Source organism: Bactrocera dorsalis, chromosome 1, assembly GCF_023373825.1.
Source record: "Bactrocera dorsalis isolate Fly_Bdor chromosome 1, ASM2337382v1, whole genome shotgun sequence".
In the NCBI taxonomy this organism is placed as follows: Eukaryota; Metazoa; Arthropoda; class Insecta; order Diptera; family Tephritidae; genus Bactrocera; species Bactrocera dorsalis.
This window is the reverse complement of record NC_064303.1, coordinates 8,654,055-8,673,137: the sequence shown is the minus strand read 5'-3', so window position 1 is coordinate 8,673,137 and position 19,083 is coordinate 8,654,055. Positions and strand designations below refer to the sequence as shown.

Genomic DNA, 19,083 nt, shown 5'->3' with positions numbered 1-19,083 from the left:
CACTTGGAAGTTCACATCTTCAGACATTGCACCGAACTGGCGGGAATGGAAATTAAACGCAAATTTGTATTGTCTACTAAGCGTTTTGCTAATTTAAAAGTTCGAATACAAGAATCCTTCTTTTTCATGGCTTCACAAATTACTACATAGAACAGTCTTCGTGATAGCCAGTAATCTTACCTAACCTAAGATAACCCATGGCAAAACAAAACTGAATTGCCTATTCACTTTCATGTACATATTAGAGCGGCAATTCTAGCCTTGAACTCAATAATGTGCAATCGAGGCTGGTTAAGGCAACAAATTGCTTCTGGGTACCAGGCCATGGCGGTATCGCTGCAAAACTGAGTTGGCAAATAAGCGCGACTTCTACGCTGCCGTTAAAGAGGGAATGTGTCAGCGCACTGCTGTACTTCGACGGTCTCCTTTTGAATAGCTGGACTTGACTGAAGTTTGATTACCGCTAGTCAACTATCGGTACTTCTACGGTCGCTGAGTACTTTTGACAGACAGTCCTTTTAACACGAAGTTCTTTTGCCACGAAGTCAATTGGAAGACAACTAGCTAGATATTATTAGATATTAGTTATAACTGGACAATGTTCAATGTTTCTTGTGCCAATTACAGAAGCTGCTTGGAGATGAGGAGTTGGAAATATCTGAATTTGTTCTTTTTGATTTCCCTCATACCCCTTGGACTCCACAACCTTAGAAGTCCAGTTGATCTGACGTTGTACAGCTGATCTGACGAGGATAAAAATTAAAATGTCATGGCAGATTTGTATTGGGTACAAGGCTCTTTGTCGGCACTTACTATAGTTCTTTTCTTGACTTTATAAAGTACTGTTCATAATCGGTCCAAGTGTGGTTCTCCCTTGCAGTCAGACATACGAGATTTGACAATTAAGTAATGAGACTGATTTTATTGCCGCGCTTGTGGTAAACCTGTGACCTTGAAATTCCCTTTCTTTTTTTCGGCATCCCTCTTCTCTTTGTACTGCTCGTCACGAAAATGGAAAAACGAAATCAAGAGCAACGTGTCGCGATAAAATTTTGCGCTAGATTGAGCGAAACAGCTTCGGAAACGTACGCTAAAATTGTAAGAGTGTATGGTGATAGTGCTCTTAGTCGTGCCCAGGCTCACAATGGTTGTCTCCGCGCGCCCCCCGCCCGAAAAAAGCTCGCATGAGCAAGTCGAAGGTGAAAACGATGATTATTGCCTTTTTTGATAGCCGTGGAATCGTCACAAAGAATTCGTTTCACTGTGGATCAAGTCTACTACTGCCAAGTACTCGAAAGATTGAAAACGAGTTAACAGAGTGTGCCCAGACATCGCTCGTAACTGGATCCTTCATCACGACAACGTGCAGTGCCACACCGCCCTCAGCGTGTCCCAGTATTTGGCCTCTAAAGGGATCGCCGTGTTGCAACAGCCGCCTTATTCGCCCGACATGTCACCCTGTGACTTTTTTTGTTTCCTAAAACAAAGTCGGTGGTCAAAGGAAGCCATTTTGAGTCGATTACGGACATCCAGGCGGCCGTGACGAGTGTACTCGCGGACATCCCAGTCGAAGCGTTCCAGAAATGTTACGAAGCATAGAAAACGCGCTGGAATCACTGCGTAGCTGCTCAAGGGGACTTTTAAGGGGATGGCAGAGTTGTAGAATAATTTTCAAATATACGTTTTTTATAGAATCAGTCTCATTACTTAACACTCCAGTGGTCGCGCCCCTTTTTGTGCCGTTAGTAGTCGCGCGTACTACATGTGTAGAACATTTTAGACATAAGGGTTTGAAACGAAATATTTGTAAATAAAAAAATTTGTTTTAATAATAATAAGTAACAGTTTATTATAAAACCAAATCAACCAAAAAATATTCATTTTAAACATATTAGGAACTTAAAATCAGACTTCTTGCGAATAGTTATTCGTAAAACGTAAAAGTATATACACAAGTGGTCTACTATTGTAGTACGCGCGACTACTGGAGTGTTAATTGTCATACCTCGTATAAATACAGGGAATTCTACTAGTAATACTATCTTTTTGAGCATTTACTAGTGTTTTTATAAAACTGTTTAAATTTATATTTGGTTTGTAAAACAGTTTTGAAAAACTTATCGTTGTACCATCATATTTAAATTTAAATTATTTAATTGATACAAAATTTAGCAACCATACAAATGAAAACCCGTAAAAAATTCAGACTGCAGCTCGTCAATTTATTTATTTGTCACATAATAATTTCCGGTTGGTTTGTCAACAGCGTTTGACAATAAAGCGCAGCCAGACCGGTGAACCATGACAGGTAAGTAGGCTTGCCGGAAATGTACTACAGCACACAAATAAATATTACTATTTTATTTTTATTTTTTATATATCCATAAGTACATCTGTATGTACTATATATAACAAAGTTTTTGTTTTGCCACACAGTTACATGTGGCAACATTACATGCTGCCTTTCATCAGCCGCGAGGCATGTCGCTGACAGCAGCAGCAGTAAGGCATGTTCAAGAGAGGAAAGAAAGCATAAAACTCTTGGCAAACTGACAAAGCCAAACACAGGTTTACAACAACAGTCTGCCAGTGCGCCAAAAAAAAGCATCAAATAATATCACATACATGTGGCAACACTGTGCATTCGCGTGTCACATTTAAGTAAGACAAATTATTTTCACGCCACTCATTTGGTGGAGCGCATAATTTGTGACCAGTCGGGTCCGCGGATTCTTCGTAATGCACAAACGCAGTTGCCAACACTCGTACACGATGCATATACATATGTATGTGTATGTGTTACGTGTGTGTGATTTTTTTTTATATGTTTTGGAGTGCATATGTCGGTCGCAGCTACCTTTTATGTCAAACTAATGAATGATTTCCCGACTGCTGTCACGTGTCGTCCGCTTTTTTCGCACCTGCCAACCCAGTTTTGAGTGAGTGAGTCTTGTCAACGGACTCTTGCGCCAACTGTAGACGTTGCCTTACTGCGTTTTTTAGCGTATAATCTAGATGGATGATGTGTGAGAGTAACGTGGATTACAACTGAAACGCATGAAATGAGTTTATGAAGAAAGATGTGGACATGTTTTCTTTAACATTTGTATAGAAGATACAACAGAGAAAAGAATACTGTGACTGGAATACTGTGGCCTGAGGATTCGGGACCCTTGTGTAGACTGCTCACTTAACAGTTATGTTATACTTCCCCGAAATAAATGTGGATTGTAAGTGGAACCTAACCTGGCATATGTGGAACGTAATAAAATATTCTTATGAGTGGCTGAAACTAATTTTTGACGTCCATTTTCCAAACCAAATGGCATGTGGACTGTATGTGGAAAGTATTTCTCAAATCAAATACATATTTTTTAAAGAAATGTGGGGTTTTAGCAGCATAAAGGACCTAAAATATTCGAAGGAATTTTGTGGACTGCATAGAAAACTCTCTTGGCTTGTGAAAATAAGCATATGTCCCTAGAAATATATGAAGACTCGGCAGTTGTTCTCTACTCCCTTGAAATAAATGTAGATTGTAAGTGGAACCTAACCTCAAAAAAGTGGAATATAAGAAAATATTTTGATGACTGGCTGCAACTAACCTTTCACCTTCACCTTCCGAAACAAGCAGCATGTGGGCTGTATGTAAAACGTATGTGGAACAAATTTCTTAATTCAAAAATATATTTTCTAAGAATATTTTAAAGAAATCTGTGCTTATAGCGGCCTAAAAGGGTGTGGAATGTATTTAGAAATTTTATGGACTGTATATAAATTTCTCTTAGCTGGTGAAAAGTAAAATAAGTTCGCGACCTATGAAGACTGCTCACTTTGCAGTTGTCCTCTACTTCTGGAATGTATCTGTAACTTAAATTAACCATGTGGAACTCAAATAACAAGTATTTTGGTTAGCATACTGCAAACTTTTTATAATATTTTTCCTGAAAGAGATGGCATGTGGAATGTATTTGGAACGTATTTCTTAAGAAAAATTTCAAAAGAAAGTCACAACTGTATTTATTAGAAAAAACTAATAAAAGTTGTGTTTAAAGCAGTCTGACGGGGTGTGGAATGTATGTGTAACAAATGTGGACTGGTGAAATTGTGGAATGTATTTGAAATATTTTCCGGAAATAAGTGGAAAACAGGATCGTTATATAAAATTGCATAAGTCGGCTAGTGAACTGTATGTGGGACGTATTTCTTAGAAAGAAAATCAAATGGTAAGCCGAGAAATATATTGGTTAAAAATAATGTGCTTAAACTTTACGTTATTTTCGTAATATAAGCTAAATCAGAAATATAGCTTAACGGAGCGTAAGATGAATATGGAAAAATAGTGGATTGTTTGTGAAAAATTTTGATCTGAAATTTGGCTTGGACGTGGAGTGCCTCCTTTCTTACGAAGAACGATTTATTGCTGTCAGTAACGAAAACAGAAGTATAGCAAGATCTCAGAAAATTGAAAGAAATTATATATTTAGATCAAGTCTGAAACTCTACTTTGAAACGCATTCCAAAGTAATTTCCGTAACAAATGTACGTGTATAATCTATTGTAAAACAACCATTTCGTACATATAATTCTAGTTCCATTAGTTCTAAAATAACAACATAACTTAACAAGTGAAATTCAATCATTATTTCGAAGCACTCACCTGAAAAACAGCCCAGAATTTGTATGAGCCTTCGGTGATGACGAAATCGTAGTAGCCTTTCAGCGGATCGCCTTTGATGTAACGACCTTCGCCCACATCAGTCGATTCCGTCACAGCTGTGTCAGTGCTTTGACGTTTCTCACGGTTACCCTGAGCATTTTGGCGCGCCATCGTATCACCCTTTGAGCCCGCGTTTCTATTGTTGCTGCTGCTGTTGGCAACCGTCTCTTCCACTTCGCTGCTCGCCACAAACTCAGTTGAGGTCGTACTTTGCGCTGCTGTTGTTGTTGTCGTTTTAGGATTTTTCGTCGCTCTGTTGTTTGGCTTAACTCGTTTTGCCGCATTTGGGGCAGTTGCAACGGTCACCTCGCTACTCTCCGCGCTGCTGCTGCTATTCCTTTGTGTGTATTTATCGTTCGCGCCGATTTTGGGCGGCTTTTTCGAATTGATACGCGTTTGTTGTGCGATTTGCTGTTGACGACGTTTTGCTGCCTCTTGTCGTTGTTGCTCTTGTTGTTGTCGGTGTGTCGCGAGCGAATTCCAAGCGGCAGAAAACGCCTGGTAAATGTCCCACATGGTTTTGAGGCTTTTCAATGTGGATAACAGTGAATTCTCAGTGGGCGGGTTGTTGTTGCTGTTGCTGCTGGTGGTTGGTCGATTGTGCGGGTCGGCCCCCTGGACCGCCTGCTGTTGCTGCTCCATTGTAGTGGTCTGTTGTGGGCGGTTTTGCGGTCTAGGTTGTAGTTGTTGGCGTTTTAATAGCTGTTGTTCGTATTGTTGTTTTTGCGATGGCGTTAGTGCACCAGGATACTCGTAATCCTCCATTGGGCCATCGGCATCGTAAGCAGCGTAGGGATCACTGTAATGTAAATGAGTTGAAATCGTTTAAATATGCAATTTAATAACTTTGGATTTTAGTGAGCGATTTAGTGAAGTTCCTAGAAATGGTAAAATAACAGTACATCACCTAAGAAACTATTAAATTGGTGTAACCCTGATATGGATATTTATTATACCTGAAATAATTTTGAATATAATATTTGATAAATCGGAAGCCGTAACCTAAAATGATGTCCGACAGTTTTTATTTATAGTAGCTATTGAAGCATGATACTACGAATGGCTTTCAGATCTTTAATTTTCTCTCTTAAAATATTCCCAAAATCAAGAAAATATGATAACATAAAACATCACACAGATAAAACGTGTCTTACCCCATTTACAGCACTGTCCTTAATTACTGTGTCAAATATGAGGGCGATCTGTCAACCAGTTTATTTAAAGCAGCTGCTTAAGTCGGTACACCTCAGTGGTGCGTAGCGACTTTACAATGAATAAAAATATCGGAAAAAGAATTTGTTTCAAATTTTCTATTTTTGACCAATTTTCGTATGCAAAATTGTTGAGAATGTTTGAAAAGGCTTACGGTGATTCAAAGCCTTCAAAGACTGTCGAGAGATCGTTTAAGACATGCCTCACAGTAGACCACCTTCGACCTCTTCAACTGATGAATATACACGTATGAAATAAGTGAAGAATATAGTGCTTGAAAACCGTTAGCTAAAGGTTAGATAGATGGCAAGAGAGCACGACATCTCTCGCGATGTATGAACGCGTTCTAGCTCGACTCGTCCCGATAAAAATGATTTTTTTCAAAAGAGTACCGTAAACAGGTATCTTTAGACATGCTTAATCGTGCGAATTCTGATCCCACATTTATGGAGAGGATAGCATTGAGACTGGCGCTAAAACATAGATTTATGAGTTTGGAATGAAAACAGTCAACAATAATCGGAATGGAGGAAAATAAAAGAGCTAAAACCCAAAAACCACGCCAAAACTGATCAAAAATTAAGGTGATGCTCATTTTTTTCAATATTTGTGGTTTGGTGCATCAATTATTTGTTCCGGAGCCACGATTGTTACTGAACTTAAAGCCAAAAAAGCTTTGAATACCATCGAACAACCACCGTTTTCACCAAATCTGGCTCCATGTGATTTTTTTTGTTGCCCAAACTGAAATTGCCGTCGGTGGGATCGGTGGAACCCGTTCCTCTGAAGAAGCTGAAGGCCATCCCAAAAAGTGTTTATGAAAAGTGTTTCGAGGACTGGAAAAGTTATTGGCAAAAATGCATTTCATCTGGTGGGTGAAAAGACGTTAAGCGTAAAGCATTTTATTTACAATTTTCGGGTTCTCTTTTGTCCCAATATATATTCCAAAAAAAGCTTTGAACTGAAGACTCATTGCTTGTAATATGAGGTCTTCCTAAAACCATCGGAACGGACTCAATTTAATGTTCGGTTAAGCAAAGTAATATAAACAGGATTCCGCAAAACATTTTTACAACTGTTGCATGCCTCTATCGTAACAAGCTTATGTAGTATGATAACACACAGAAAAAAGGTAATTTAGATGCAAGTTTTCTATAGTTCTCGTAACTTCTCGCTATCCAGAACTTAAATTTCTCAAACGGGATCAGCAACAAATGTTATGACTCTGGTCAAAAAAAGGTCGGCGAAAATTAAGAAACTTCCAAGGCTTAAGGAACTGTGGCCATATCTTTTAGAACGAAAACAGAAACTGTTCCCTATCTACGTTAGAATGAACCGTACTTATTATAGTGCATATGTCTTCTTAGGTTTATGGTATTTTTTTCAGCTACTAGAAAGCGACTTAGTTTCCGATAGTTTCGGTGGTTATTGAACTCAACTGGAAGTTATAAAGTTAGATTATGTTGAAAATGTTTCAATGACGGCTGATGTTTAATTGTTTGAAAATAAGAGCAGTCGAACTAGAAGCACGCCTACTTCATACGTATCATACATAATTTTAAAGTCGGTATGATTATATCACTTTACTGTACTATATAAATCAATGAATGGATATTTTACTTCCAAAAATAAGCGAGATCTAACCACATCTTATCAGGCCCCCATATAAAGAATATGTGGACCTCAGAATTGGTATATAAAGTATAGTATAGTATGCTGATGAAATACCGAAAATATTAATAAATCTGTAAAACATATCATTAAAATTCAGAGAGAATATTTTGCAGATAATTATGTACCGTTTTATAAAGAATCGGGTCGGGTAGTGTTGACCAAATATTCCCAAATATACATAATACGAGGATAAGGATTTTTAACTCCCAGTCGACTTTTGCTGTGTATATCGGTCAATATGCATGATAGAATAATTAAAAAGCGACGTTTAAAAATATTCCGTCACACACGATTTTTTGTCTTGTCTTATTTGCTTTAATGTACATATATATTTTTATTATACAGACCACTTTTATATCCCATTGATTACTATAAGCTTAAATAGTTATATTATATTAAGTTGGCCATACAATTGGTAAAACCCAAAAAGAAACTTTGGAGGCCCTATAAAATACATATAGTTATAGTAAATGATCAGCACAATGAACTGAACCGATTTAGCTACATATGTCCGTCTATCTGGCCGTCTGTTTGTATGTATACGAAATAGTGCCTCATTTTTGAATTTATCGATCTGAAATGTTGCACTTGTTCTTTTCTCACCAAAAAGCTGCTTATTTGTTGAAAAGACCGAAATCGGTCACTATAGCGGATAGCTGCCATACAAACTGATCCATCGGAATCAAGGGCTAGTATGGAAAACGGTTTTATTTGATGAGATATCTTCACGAAATTTTGCTTGGCGTATTTTTCAATACAATTTAAAAATCTGCGAGAAAATTGTTCAGATCTGATAACTATAGCATATAGTTGCCATACAATCTGAACGATTGAAATAAAGTGTTTGTTTGGAAAACTCTTTCATTTGACGAAATATCTTCATGAAATTCGGCATGCATCATTATTTAAGGCAGTAATGCAATCTACGATGTTCAGATCAGTTAACTATAGCATATAGCTGCCATACAAACTACACGATCGAAATCAAGTGCTCTCTAAAGGAAAATTTGGATTTGTGTAGACAATTATAGCTTCGATGCAAGCAAACCTACCGTTTTTTCTTGTTAATTTATTAGATCGATTTTTCAAAAGTTAAGGGACGTCAAACGCCTACTTGTTCATTGAAGGTTATCTAAAGTTGCTCATACGCACTGTTGTACTACACACTATGGGCGATTCTTCACCGCTGCACTCATTTTGAGCAATTTTAAGGTCAAAGCAAAAATGCAGATCGAGTTTGTGCCTATAAGAGCACAACAACAACAACAATTTGTCAAAAATCAAACCTCACTTGAGCGAAATTGCATGCAACACAAATTTAATGAAAATTCTGTTTGTACTAAACACAACAACACACGCTATGTACTTGAACCTTACGCACTCGCCACATTACTCATCGGCTCACAAATTTACGTTCACAGTTAATTTTGTTGCACAGCAATTTTTGATATTTCCGCTGCATTGCCATATTAGCTGCTGATATTCATGCTAATGTTGCAACATGGCGCACAAACGGCATCGCAAATATTTGCAACACCACTAGCAGCCATCATTAACCGCACCGTTACGCAGTGCACGAGATGACGTGCGCACACACACACACACGCGCATAGAAGTATATTTTAAATAGCTGCTGTGTGGTAAGCACATTGGCAAAGCGTGCGGCAAACGAGCATCAGTCACGCGCAACGCCTCCACCAATCAATGTGGTGCACAAGGCCACACATACTCAATCACACTCACACACATAAAACAGAGAAATGCACACATGACTGCTGCTTGATGGTTGCAAACTAAATCAGCGTTGCCGCAACCACTGCTGCCGCTGTGCCACTAAAACACACGCACACACACTCATATTTGCATGTGCACTACAATGGCAACAACACAACTAACCACCCACACAGTTGCACGCTTCAATGTACTCATTCACTCACTTTGCTGCTTTCGCAAAGCTGGAATTTTTCGCTATAATTTTGCTGTTGTTGCAGCCAGCATCATTATGTTGCAGCAGCGTGCATTCCCTGAGCATCGTGTGGCGCATAGTTTACCAACACACATATGTATATATCTGTATGTGTATCTTTACATGGCGCACAACTAATTTTGCTGGTATCGCAGGCGACAGCTTCAGCCGTCGTCGTTGTTGCAACGTCGTCGCGTTGCAAACTTGCAACTTCAAGTATAATGATAATTTTACGCTGAATTTGACGGGGAATTTCATGCATGCCACACTGTCAGTTACGCGCACAACTAACTACTTGCGCTTGCACTTTGAGCGGAACTTCAAGCGTGTGAGCGGCATTAGTTGCGCGTTTGTTAAGGTGGCGCCGCAGCAGTTTCGCTGATTTCACGAAGCTTTAATCAAACTTGCGAAGAAGTTTTTATAATACCAAAAGTGTAAATATAATGAAAATGAAGCTTCTTAAATGGTTCTATAAGCGCCGAAGTGAAGTGAAGCAATGCTTGCACCAAATAAAAGGTTTGAATAAAAAGGAGAAGAATGGCAACGCTGAGGGAAGATTTCTTTGGAACTCCGCTACCTTAAAACTCATAACTAACTAACTAGAATTTATTTAAAATTTCAATTTCGGTCTAATACCAAATAGGTGGCATCACTGCAAAATTTTTTATGGGAATTCGGTCAACATTAGAAACCATTTAATATCTTTCGATGCTTATGAGATTCATACTCAACCTGTAATGTCGTACTAGTCTCGTTTCAAAATTCATTATACCTTGAGTGTGGCCACCCTATACAAAAATACTCCAAATTAATTAATGAAGCCATCTGTTTCATTTTCGTTTTTCAAATAACCAAAATTTAAAAAAGTTTAATTTCGCTCTAATATCAAATAGGTGGCATCACTGCAAAATTTTTTAATGGGAATTCAGTCAATATTAAATACTATTTAATCTCTTTTGATATTTATGAGATGTATACTCACTTTTACTCACTTGTACTTTTTTACTAAAATAACATTAAAAAATCGATATGGCAACCCTATAAAAAAATACGGCAATGGTTGACAAATCATAATTTAATGAAACTATTAAAGTAGGATATATTTAAAATTTAATTTTCGTTATAATACCAAATAGGTGGCATCACTCTAAAAGATTTTGTTGGAATGCGTTAAGCATAAGAAACTATAAAATCTGTATTAATATGTATGAGATGCATGCATACTCACTTGTACTGTGTTAAGAATCACATATAAAGATTCGATATACCTTGTGTGTGGCAACCCTACACAAAAAAATTGCAATGCTTAATTCATAATTTAATGAAACAGTCTGTTTCATGTTTTTTTTATAAAACGAAAGTATAAGTAACATTTCATTTTTGCTCTAATACCAAATAGGTGGCATCACTGCAAAAAGTTTATTGGAGTTCAGTAAACATTAAAAACAATTTAATCGCTATTATATTTCTTTAATTTAATAAAATTTTACTGCACTTTCTGAATAGTTGGCAACTCTACTTCGGTCATAATAGATTCAAATATTTTTTTAAATTTTTTTTTAAATGCTCTTACATGAGTACTTGTTTCATTTTAAACATTTTTATAAAATTTTACTATCCGTTCCAAATAGTTGGCAACCCTACTTTGGTTATAGTAGACTCAAGGTTTTTGCTGTTTTTAAGAACACTTTTCTAGTAATACTTGCTTAATTTTAAATTTTTTAAATGATATATGAGAAGCTGTGAAAAAATGTATTCCTTATTAATGACCGTTGGCAACACTGAAAGTCGAAATTTTTAAGTGAAAACTTTTACTGATGTTTTTGGTTTTATTTTTCTTATTATAAATTCTTTATATTAAAAAATTTGTCATAAAATTATATAAAAAAAAATTTTTTAAATTAATCAATTAATGACAGTTGGCAATACTGAAAGTCGAAATTTTTACGTTAAAGCTTCTACTAATATTTTTAATTTTATGAAATAACTAAAATTGGCATATTTTTCTATTATTATTTTATTCTTGCTCTACCACTAAGTTTACATTATTCTAGACATTTTTATGAGTTTATTAAAATTATTTTAACTAATCCAGGTGGCAACACTGTACTAAATAAAATAATATAAATTAGGATAATCTTTTTTTGACAGACATTTCAGAATTACAGCCATCCACACTTTTACAAATTACATTGAATAGTTGTATTATAACTGTGTGGCAACTCTAGTCAAATAAAAGCTACATATTATTCTTCTTAAAGACTTCTAACTACTAAAACGCCTACAAAATGTTTCGGCACATTTTTTACTACAAGCAAATTAATCTTCTAACTAAACTAGGTGGCAATACTGCACTAAACTAAAAAATATAAATTTAGATAATCTGCCTCTCACAAACATTTAAGAACTTAGCCCATCCATACTTTTACAAATTACATAAAATACCTTTATTATAACTGAGTGGCAACTCTGTCAAATAAAAATTAGATATTCTTCTTCCTAGAGACTTCAAAGCACTAAAACTTCCACCAGACTGCTTCGGCACGTCTTTGCACCATAGGCAAACTAATCCCCATAGGTTTGCATCTGTTATCTCAAAGCCCCACACCCCTTTTGGAATAAAATTTATCTTGCTTAAAATTTAAAATTTCAGCACCGCCTCCATTACTCATTTATGCACCCCCTGTCAGCTAAACAACAGCACCCTTCAAAATCTAAATGCATACAAGTTAATGATGCGAAGTTAATTTCAACGAGCGCCACTGCGTATGAGTCATGTATTGTATGTAGCGAGTGCCATATGTGCGAGTAGTATGTACTATCAGCTGTGGCGCACGCTTATTATTATTGTTTTCTCATTAGCCCACGCGGTTATGCGGCACATTAAAAACGTATTTGCGCGGTAATATATTACAGCTTTACATACATATATACTTACATACATACATATACATATATAAATTGTACACTGCAAATGTGGGCTAACAAGTAGTTATTTATAAAATATGCTTTATGTAACGGAAAACAGGAAATGTGGGTGCACAAAAGAGTGTAGCAAAGAATTAAATACAAGGCTTAAATGCACACAAGTCAACCTTGGCGACAGTTATATGCGCTCATACAATATAAATATATATTCGTATATACAATATTGTTGTATAATTTTAAAGAAACGGCTAAAATGTTTACGGAAAATTTTAAAAAAGTTGCTGACACAAGCAATTGCATTAATTGCCATTACTTTTTATATATACATTAGGGTGAGCCAAAAACTGCAATAACTTAAAGAATTTGTGGGTTAAAATTAAATTATATAGGAGAAAAATATATCATTAATTTAACAATTTTTTCACCTTTCTAAGCTTTTAAATGTATAATTTTTTAATTAAAAAAATTTCCCTTGAGGAATATTTTTTGGGAAATTTTATATTTTACGAAAATCTGTTTTAGCTATGGTAATATTAATAAAATTTGTATAACTAAAAAACAAATTCCCTCCTGAGGTATATTTTTTAGAAAATTTAAATTTACTTGGGAAATATTTATATTTTACAAAAAACCAGTTTAGTTATGGTATTATTAATATTTTTTTTATTAAAAAAACAAATCCCCTAAGGGATATTTTTAGGAAATATAAATTTAATAAAATAGTTGGCAACTCTACTTCAGTCACATTGTTTTTTGGGAAATTTTTAATTTTTGGGAAATTTTATATTTTACAAAAATCTGTTTCAGCTATGGTAACATTAATAAAATTTGTATAACTAGAAAAAAATTCCCTCTGAGGTATATTTTTTAGAAAATTTAAATTTTTTGGGGAAATATTTATATCTTACAAAAATCCATTTCAGTTATGTTATTATTAATAATTTTTTTTATTAAAAAAAAATCCCCCTAAAGAATATTTTTGAGAAATATAAATTTTTACAAAAATTCCGTTTTAGTAATTAATAAAAAAGTATCGTAAATTCGATAGCTTGGTTTTGGACTGACCCTATTACATACAAATATAAATACATAAATATATGGTTGTCTACAAAAGAAAAATCGGTTGTCATGCAAGCGTTGGCATACATTACCAACATGGCTAATTAGCCCAAATGAATTGACGCACATACAAATGTACGGAGTTATAGGCATTTAAAAAGCGCAACAATGCGAAAGCATATCAATTTTCCAGCAGCGCACAGCGCCAAGCAAGTTTAAAAATAAGATTATGAAAAACATTTAATTACTTATATAAAAAAGGCCACTTGAACGCCTTCAGTGCGTGCGCTGAAAACTTTTTCATTTACGAAAATTTCCAAGTAAAACAAAGAAGCGAAAAGTAGCAACAACAAAAATACCGAGAGCATGCTCTTTTTGCTCCCCCGCACTCATATTTACTTATGTATATGAGCGAAGTGAGCGCTTTGAGTAGCATAAATTTGTGAGCTGCCATCTTTTGCATACCGTCAGGCGCTGTTGTCGACAAAAACTTGCTGTTTTTGTTTCGCTGCTTCAACGCCTTAATACCGAGCATTTTAATGTTGTTAAATATGCATGCATAAATATCTACAGATGTACTTATATGCAAGCAGTCGCAGATGCATACAAAAATTCATATACGTATATACACATTCAAATATACACACAAACATACATACACACATGTACACGCATATTAATATTTCCGTTTTATTTATGTCGACGGCAAGCGGATTTTCGTGCCTTTTTTCGGAAGCCAAAATTCGAGTTTGCTTTTGCTTTGTGTTTGTTTTTTGGATATACTTTATTTCTTTCGCAAACATTTTTCTTCTTCTTGCGCGTGTATTTTTCGTCTTTTTTGTTCAGTTTAATTGGCATTTCTTCTTAACTCGCTAACACTGTTTTCCAATTTTTATTATGTGGCTGTTTTTTTTTTGTTGTTCTTAATTAAAAACGCGTTAAAATTTATTGGTTGAAAATTATGCTGAGCAAATGATGTGCTTTTTTTAATAACGGTATTAATTAGAGTTTGAGCATAATGGGTACTTGAATTTTATATCAGTAATTAGTTGAATTTCGCTTATTAATGAAAAAATAATAATTAATTATCAGACTAATTTTTACTAAAACAATTTATAACTAAGTGGCAACTCTAACCAGAGCAAGTTGTTGCAAAAGGTGTTTCTGTTTATTTTACAACAAAATTCGAATAATATTTTAAATTCGAAAAAATATTTAAATATATTTTTACATAAAAAAATTAAAAGCAAGTGGCAACGCCAGCACATAATATGTCATTGTTAAAGCTGTTTCTTATATTTTTAAAACAAAACTGAAATTATTTTTTAATATCATTCACTTTAACAAAAGAAAATTAGAACAGGGTGGCAACCTTAAAAAACCAAGTTGATCTTGAAGCTGATTCTAACAATTTTATAATAAAATTAAAATAATATTTAATGAATATTATGCACTTTTGTATAAAAAAATAAAACTGAGTGGCAACTCCAGCACATAGTATGCCGATTTTAAAGCTGTTTCCTATATTTTTAAAATTGATTTGTAATTATTTTGTAATAAAGTTCAATTTTATATAAATAAATTAAAATAAACTGGCAACACCAACGCAAAATACGTCATTCTTAAAGCTACTTCTTATAATTTAAACCAGAGTTCTTCTTACTTTGTAATAAAGTTCAACTTTTATATAAAAAAATTAAAACTTCGTGGCAACTCCAGCACTTTGTATGGCTTTGTTAAGTTGTTTCCTATATTTTGAAAACAAAATTCAAATTATTTTCTATTATAGTTCAATTTTATAAATAGAAAATATAATGAAATGGCAACCTTATTGTTAAAACTGCTTGTTATAATTTTAAAGCTCAATACATAATTGTACATATTAATTTTCTTATAATTTTAAAACAAAAAAAATAAAAAATTTAAAATTCCTTCTGTAATTTTTAAAACTAAATCCAAATTATTTTGTATTATAGTTGAATTTTATATAAAAATAATAATAGCTGTATGGCAACTCCAGCCATAATATTTCGTTATTAAAGTTGATTCCTATATTTTTAAAACAAAACTGAAATTATTTTTAATAACATTTACTTTTACATCAAGAAAAAAACTATAACAGGGTGGCAGCCCTATCGCAAGGTAAAATGTGGTTAAACTGCTCCCTATAATTTTTAACAAAATTCATATTATTTTGTAAAATAATTCAACATTATATACAAAAAATTTAACCAAGTGGCAACCCGTGCACAAATTCCGTCATTTTCAAGGAGCAACAAAGATTTTCAAAACAAAATTCAATTCATTTCGAAATACAAGTCCATTTTATACAATATTAAAAATTTATATTAAAATATTTTAAACTAAAAATGTATAAATTTATAACAGTGTGGTAACTCTAGCGCAAAAAAAAATCGCTGCTCCTTAAATTTAAAAAACAAAGAATATTCGCAATACTTTGTAAAATATATTTTTTATGAAAAATTTATAACTGAGTGGCAACGCCAGCGCAAAATATTTCGTTGTTCCTTCAAAAAAATTATGTATGTATATATTCACAATATTATGGAAAATACTGTTATTTTAATTATTTTAATTAAAAAAATTTAGCTGAGTGGCAACTACAACTCAAGGCATAATTCATAATTTTTCATTATAAATTGTATTTTTTACAATTCGCTTTCCAATTTTTTTTTAATAAATATCTGGCAATACCTTAAGATATCTAAAATCGAATTAAGTTAATAGTTGGCAACCCTACATAACAACAAAAGTACAAACAGTTGGTTTTTATAACGCTTTAAAACTGCCAGCTCTAATTTCAAAGTCAAATTAAAATTATTTTGTAGTATAATTCAATTTTTGTTTCTAACATGTAGCAACGCTAAATTACAAACATTTCACAATTATTATTTTTTCATAATAAGAAAATTTGTTAATTATTTCTCATAAAAATACAAAATTTTTCTTGCTTGAACACGGAAATATATGAAATATTTGTTATCAAACTCATGAATCACCCTGTTCTATAGCAAAATGTGCGCCATTACCGGAGCGAACCGTATATATGCATAATAATAGTATACATATATAACGGGTGATTTTTTTGAGGTTAGGATTTTCATGCATTAGTATTTGACAGATCACGTGGGATTTCAGACATGGTGTCAAAGAGAAAGATGCTCAGTATGCTTTGACATTTCATCATGAATAGACTTACTAACGAGCAACGCTTGCAAATCATTGAATTTTATTACCAAAATCAGTGTTCGGTTCGAAATGTGTTTCGCGCTTTAATTTTGTTCAGCGATGAGGCTCATTTCTGGTTGAATGGCTACGTAAATAAGCAAAATTGCCGCATTTGGGGTGAAGAGCAACCAGAAGCCGTTCAAGAACTGCCCATGCATCCCGAAAAATGCACTGTTTGGTGTGGTTTGTACGCTGGTGGAATCATTGGACCGTATTTTTTCAAAGATGCTGTTGGACGCAACGTTACGGTGAATGGCGATCGCTATCGTTCGATGCTAACAAACTTTTTGTTGCCAAAAATGGAAGAACTGAACTTGGTTGACATGTGGTTTCAACAAGATGGCGCTACATGCCACACAGCTCGCGATTCTATGGCCATTTTGAGGGAAAACTTCGGACAACAATTCATCTCAAGAAATGGACCCGTAAGTTGGCCACCAAGATCATGCGATTTAACGCCTTTAGACTATTTTTTGTGGGGCTACGTCAAGTCTAAAGTCTACAGAAATAAGCCAGCAACTATTCCAGCTTTGGAAGACAACATTTCCGAAGAAATTCGGGCTATTCCGGCCGAAATGCTCGAAAAGTTGCCCAAAATTGGACTTTCCGAATGGACCACCTAAGACGCAGCCGCGGTCAACATTTAAATGAAATTATCTTCAAAAAGTAAATGTCATGAACCAATCTAACGTTTCAAATAAAGAACCGATGAGATTTTGCAAATTTTATGCGTTTTTTTTTAAAAAAAGTTATCAAGCTCTTAAAAAATCACCCTATACAATATGAAACCCCACGAATGCTGTCACTTCAGCAACTCTCCTCAAACCTGTTCAAGACACGTTTAATGCAGTTATTACGAACAACAACAACAACAACAAAACCACTTAATTACATACAATCAAGCTTTAAATTAAGCATGACACATTATTACAAGTTGCCAGTTGGCAAGCGAGCTGCTTAAAATGGCGTGGCGCAGAAAGCGAAAATCTGTCACCTGCTTGTATGTACATACTATATATGTATATGTATATATGCTATAATATGCCGTTGTTGAATGTATACCCTTTTTTTAAGCTTCATAACTTTATCGAATTGGAAATTCTTACAAGCTCTTTAAGCTTGCCTTCTTTGAAGGTTCTAAATATGTAAACGCGCTCGTCGATATTTGCATTACGCCAGCGATTACGCAATGAATCAGTGAGCAACACGGTCACTTGCAACAAAATGATACAGTTATATGGTACTCTTAGAATTTCAATAACTGCAACAGTGAATTGTGAGTGCAGCTGGTGTTTGTGATTTGCACTACGCATCCAGTAGTGCGCCTTCAAAGTTGTAGCAGGCTGGGAGGAAAAATTGAAGAAGGTTATAAATACAATTTGTTTTAGGAAAATGAGATGGTGATGAAAAAGTGTAGCAGTAACCGATGCATACCCGAAACTTTAACCAAAATGTGTATAGCCGTTGCATAAGTGAAGTTAAGATTGTCTGCTATCTCTATGATACCAACAGGTCGATTTTGAAGATTTCTTTAATTTATAGCATTGACGCGATTCATGCCCGAAACTTTAACCACAATGTGTTGAGTCCATGTAAAAGATTCTCTGAATCGAATGATTTTCTTCACCAGAGGGCTATAGCCGATTCACAAAGTCAAGTTTTCAATGACTTCACGACCTTTACTGCTTGCTTTGTGATACCCACCTATTTGTTTCTGTGATAAATTATACTCCCTGAAACACTTTTTCAAGGATTCTGTGGCCAACATTTCATTAAAAACATCGAATTTCAAGTCTTTAGGTTACCATTGACACGATTCATACCCGAAACTTTAACCAAAATGTGTTTAGTCTTTGCATAAGGAATGTTGAGATTATCTGTTATCCGTTAACGTAATTCCATTAGAAACACAAAATTTTATTAATGCTCGTTCTTCAAATATTTTTTCGTGGAAAAAATCGCATCTTAAATAAACAGCTGATAAGCTCACACTTATTTCCATATGAAGCGCAAACTTCGCACGAATATAAAAAAAATAGTTGAAACTAGGAAAAATTTCTTTTACCGATATTTACAATTTTTGGTATCATACTAGAAAAAAATCATATTTCTTATGATAAATTTTCCTACGCGATATTTAAACACAACATCTTCACTGCACTATAGTGTATGCCGGCAACAGCCTTGCCACCTAACACCCACTGCAGTTGCTTCCGATCCAGTCAAACGGCCAATTATACAACTGCGTTGCACAAAGCCGAAGCGCAACACATAC

At 34.5% G+C, this 19,083-nt stretch overlaps 1 protein-coding gene across 1 annotated transcript in view; it reads right to left on the bottom strand.

Moving 5' to 3' along the window:
* LOC105222290 (caprin homolog) overlaps nucleotides 1-19,083 on the bottom strand; it is a 62,559-nt gene that overhangs the window by 9,219 nt on the left and 34,257 nt on the right. The window contains exon 2 of the mRNA XM_049451713.1: nucleotides 4,661-5,519. Coding sequence (XP_049307670.1) covers nucleotides 4,661-5,519 — 859 coding nt within the window. The remainder of the gene's footprint in view (nucleotides 1-4,660; nucleotides 5,520-19,083) is intronic.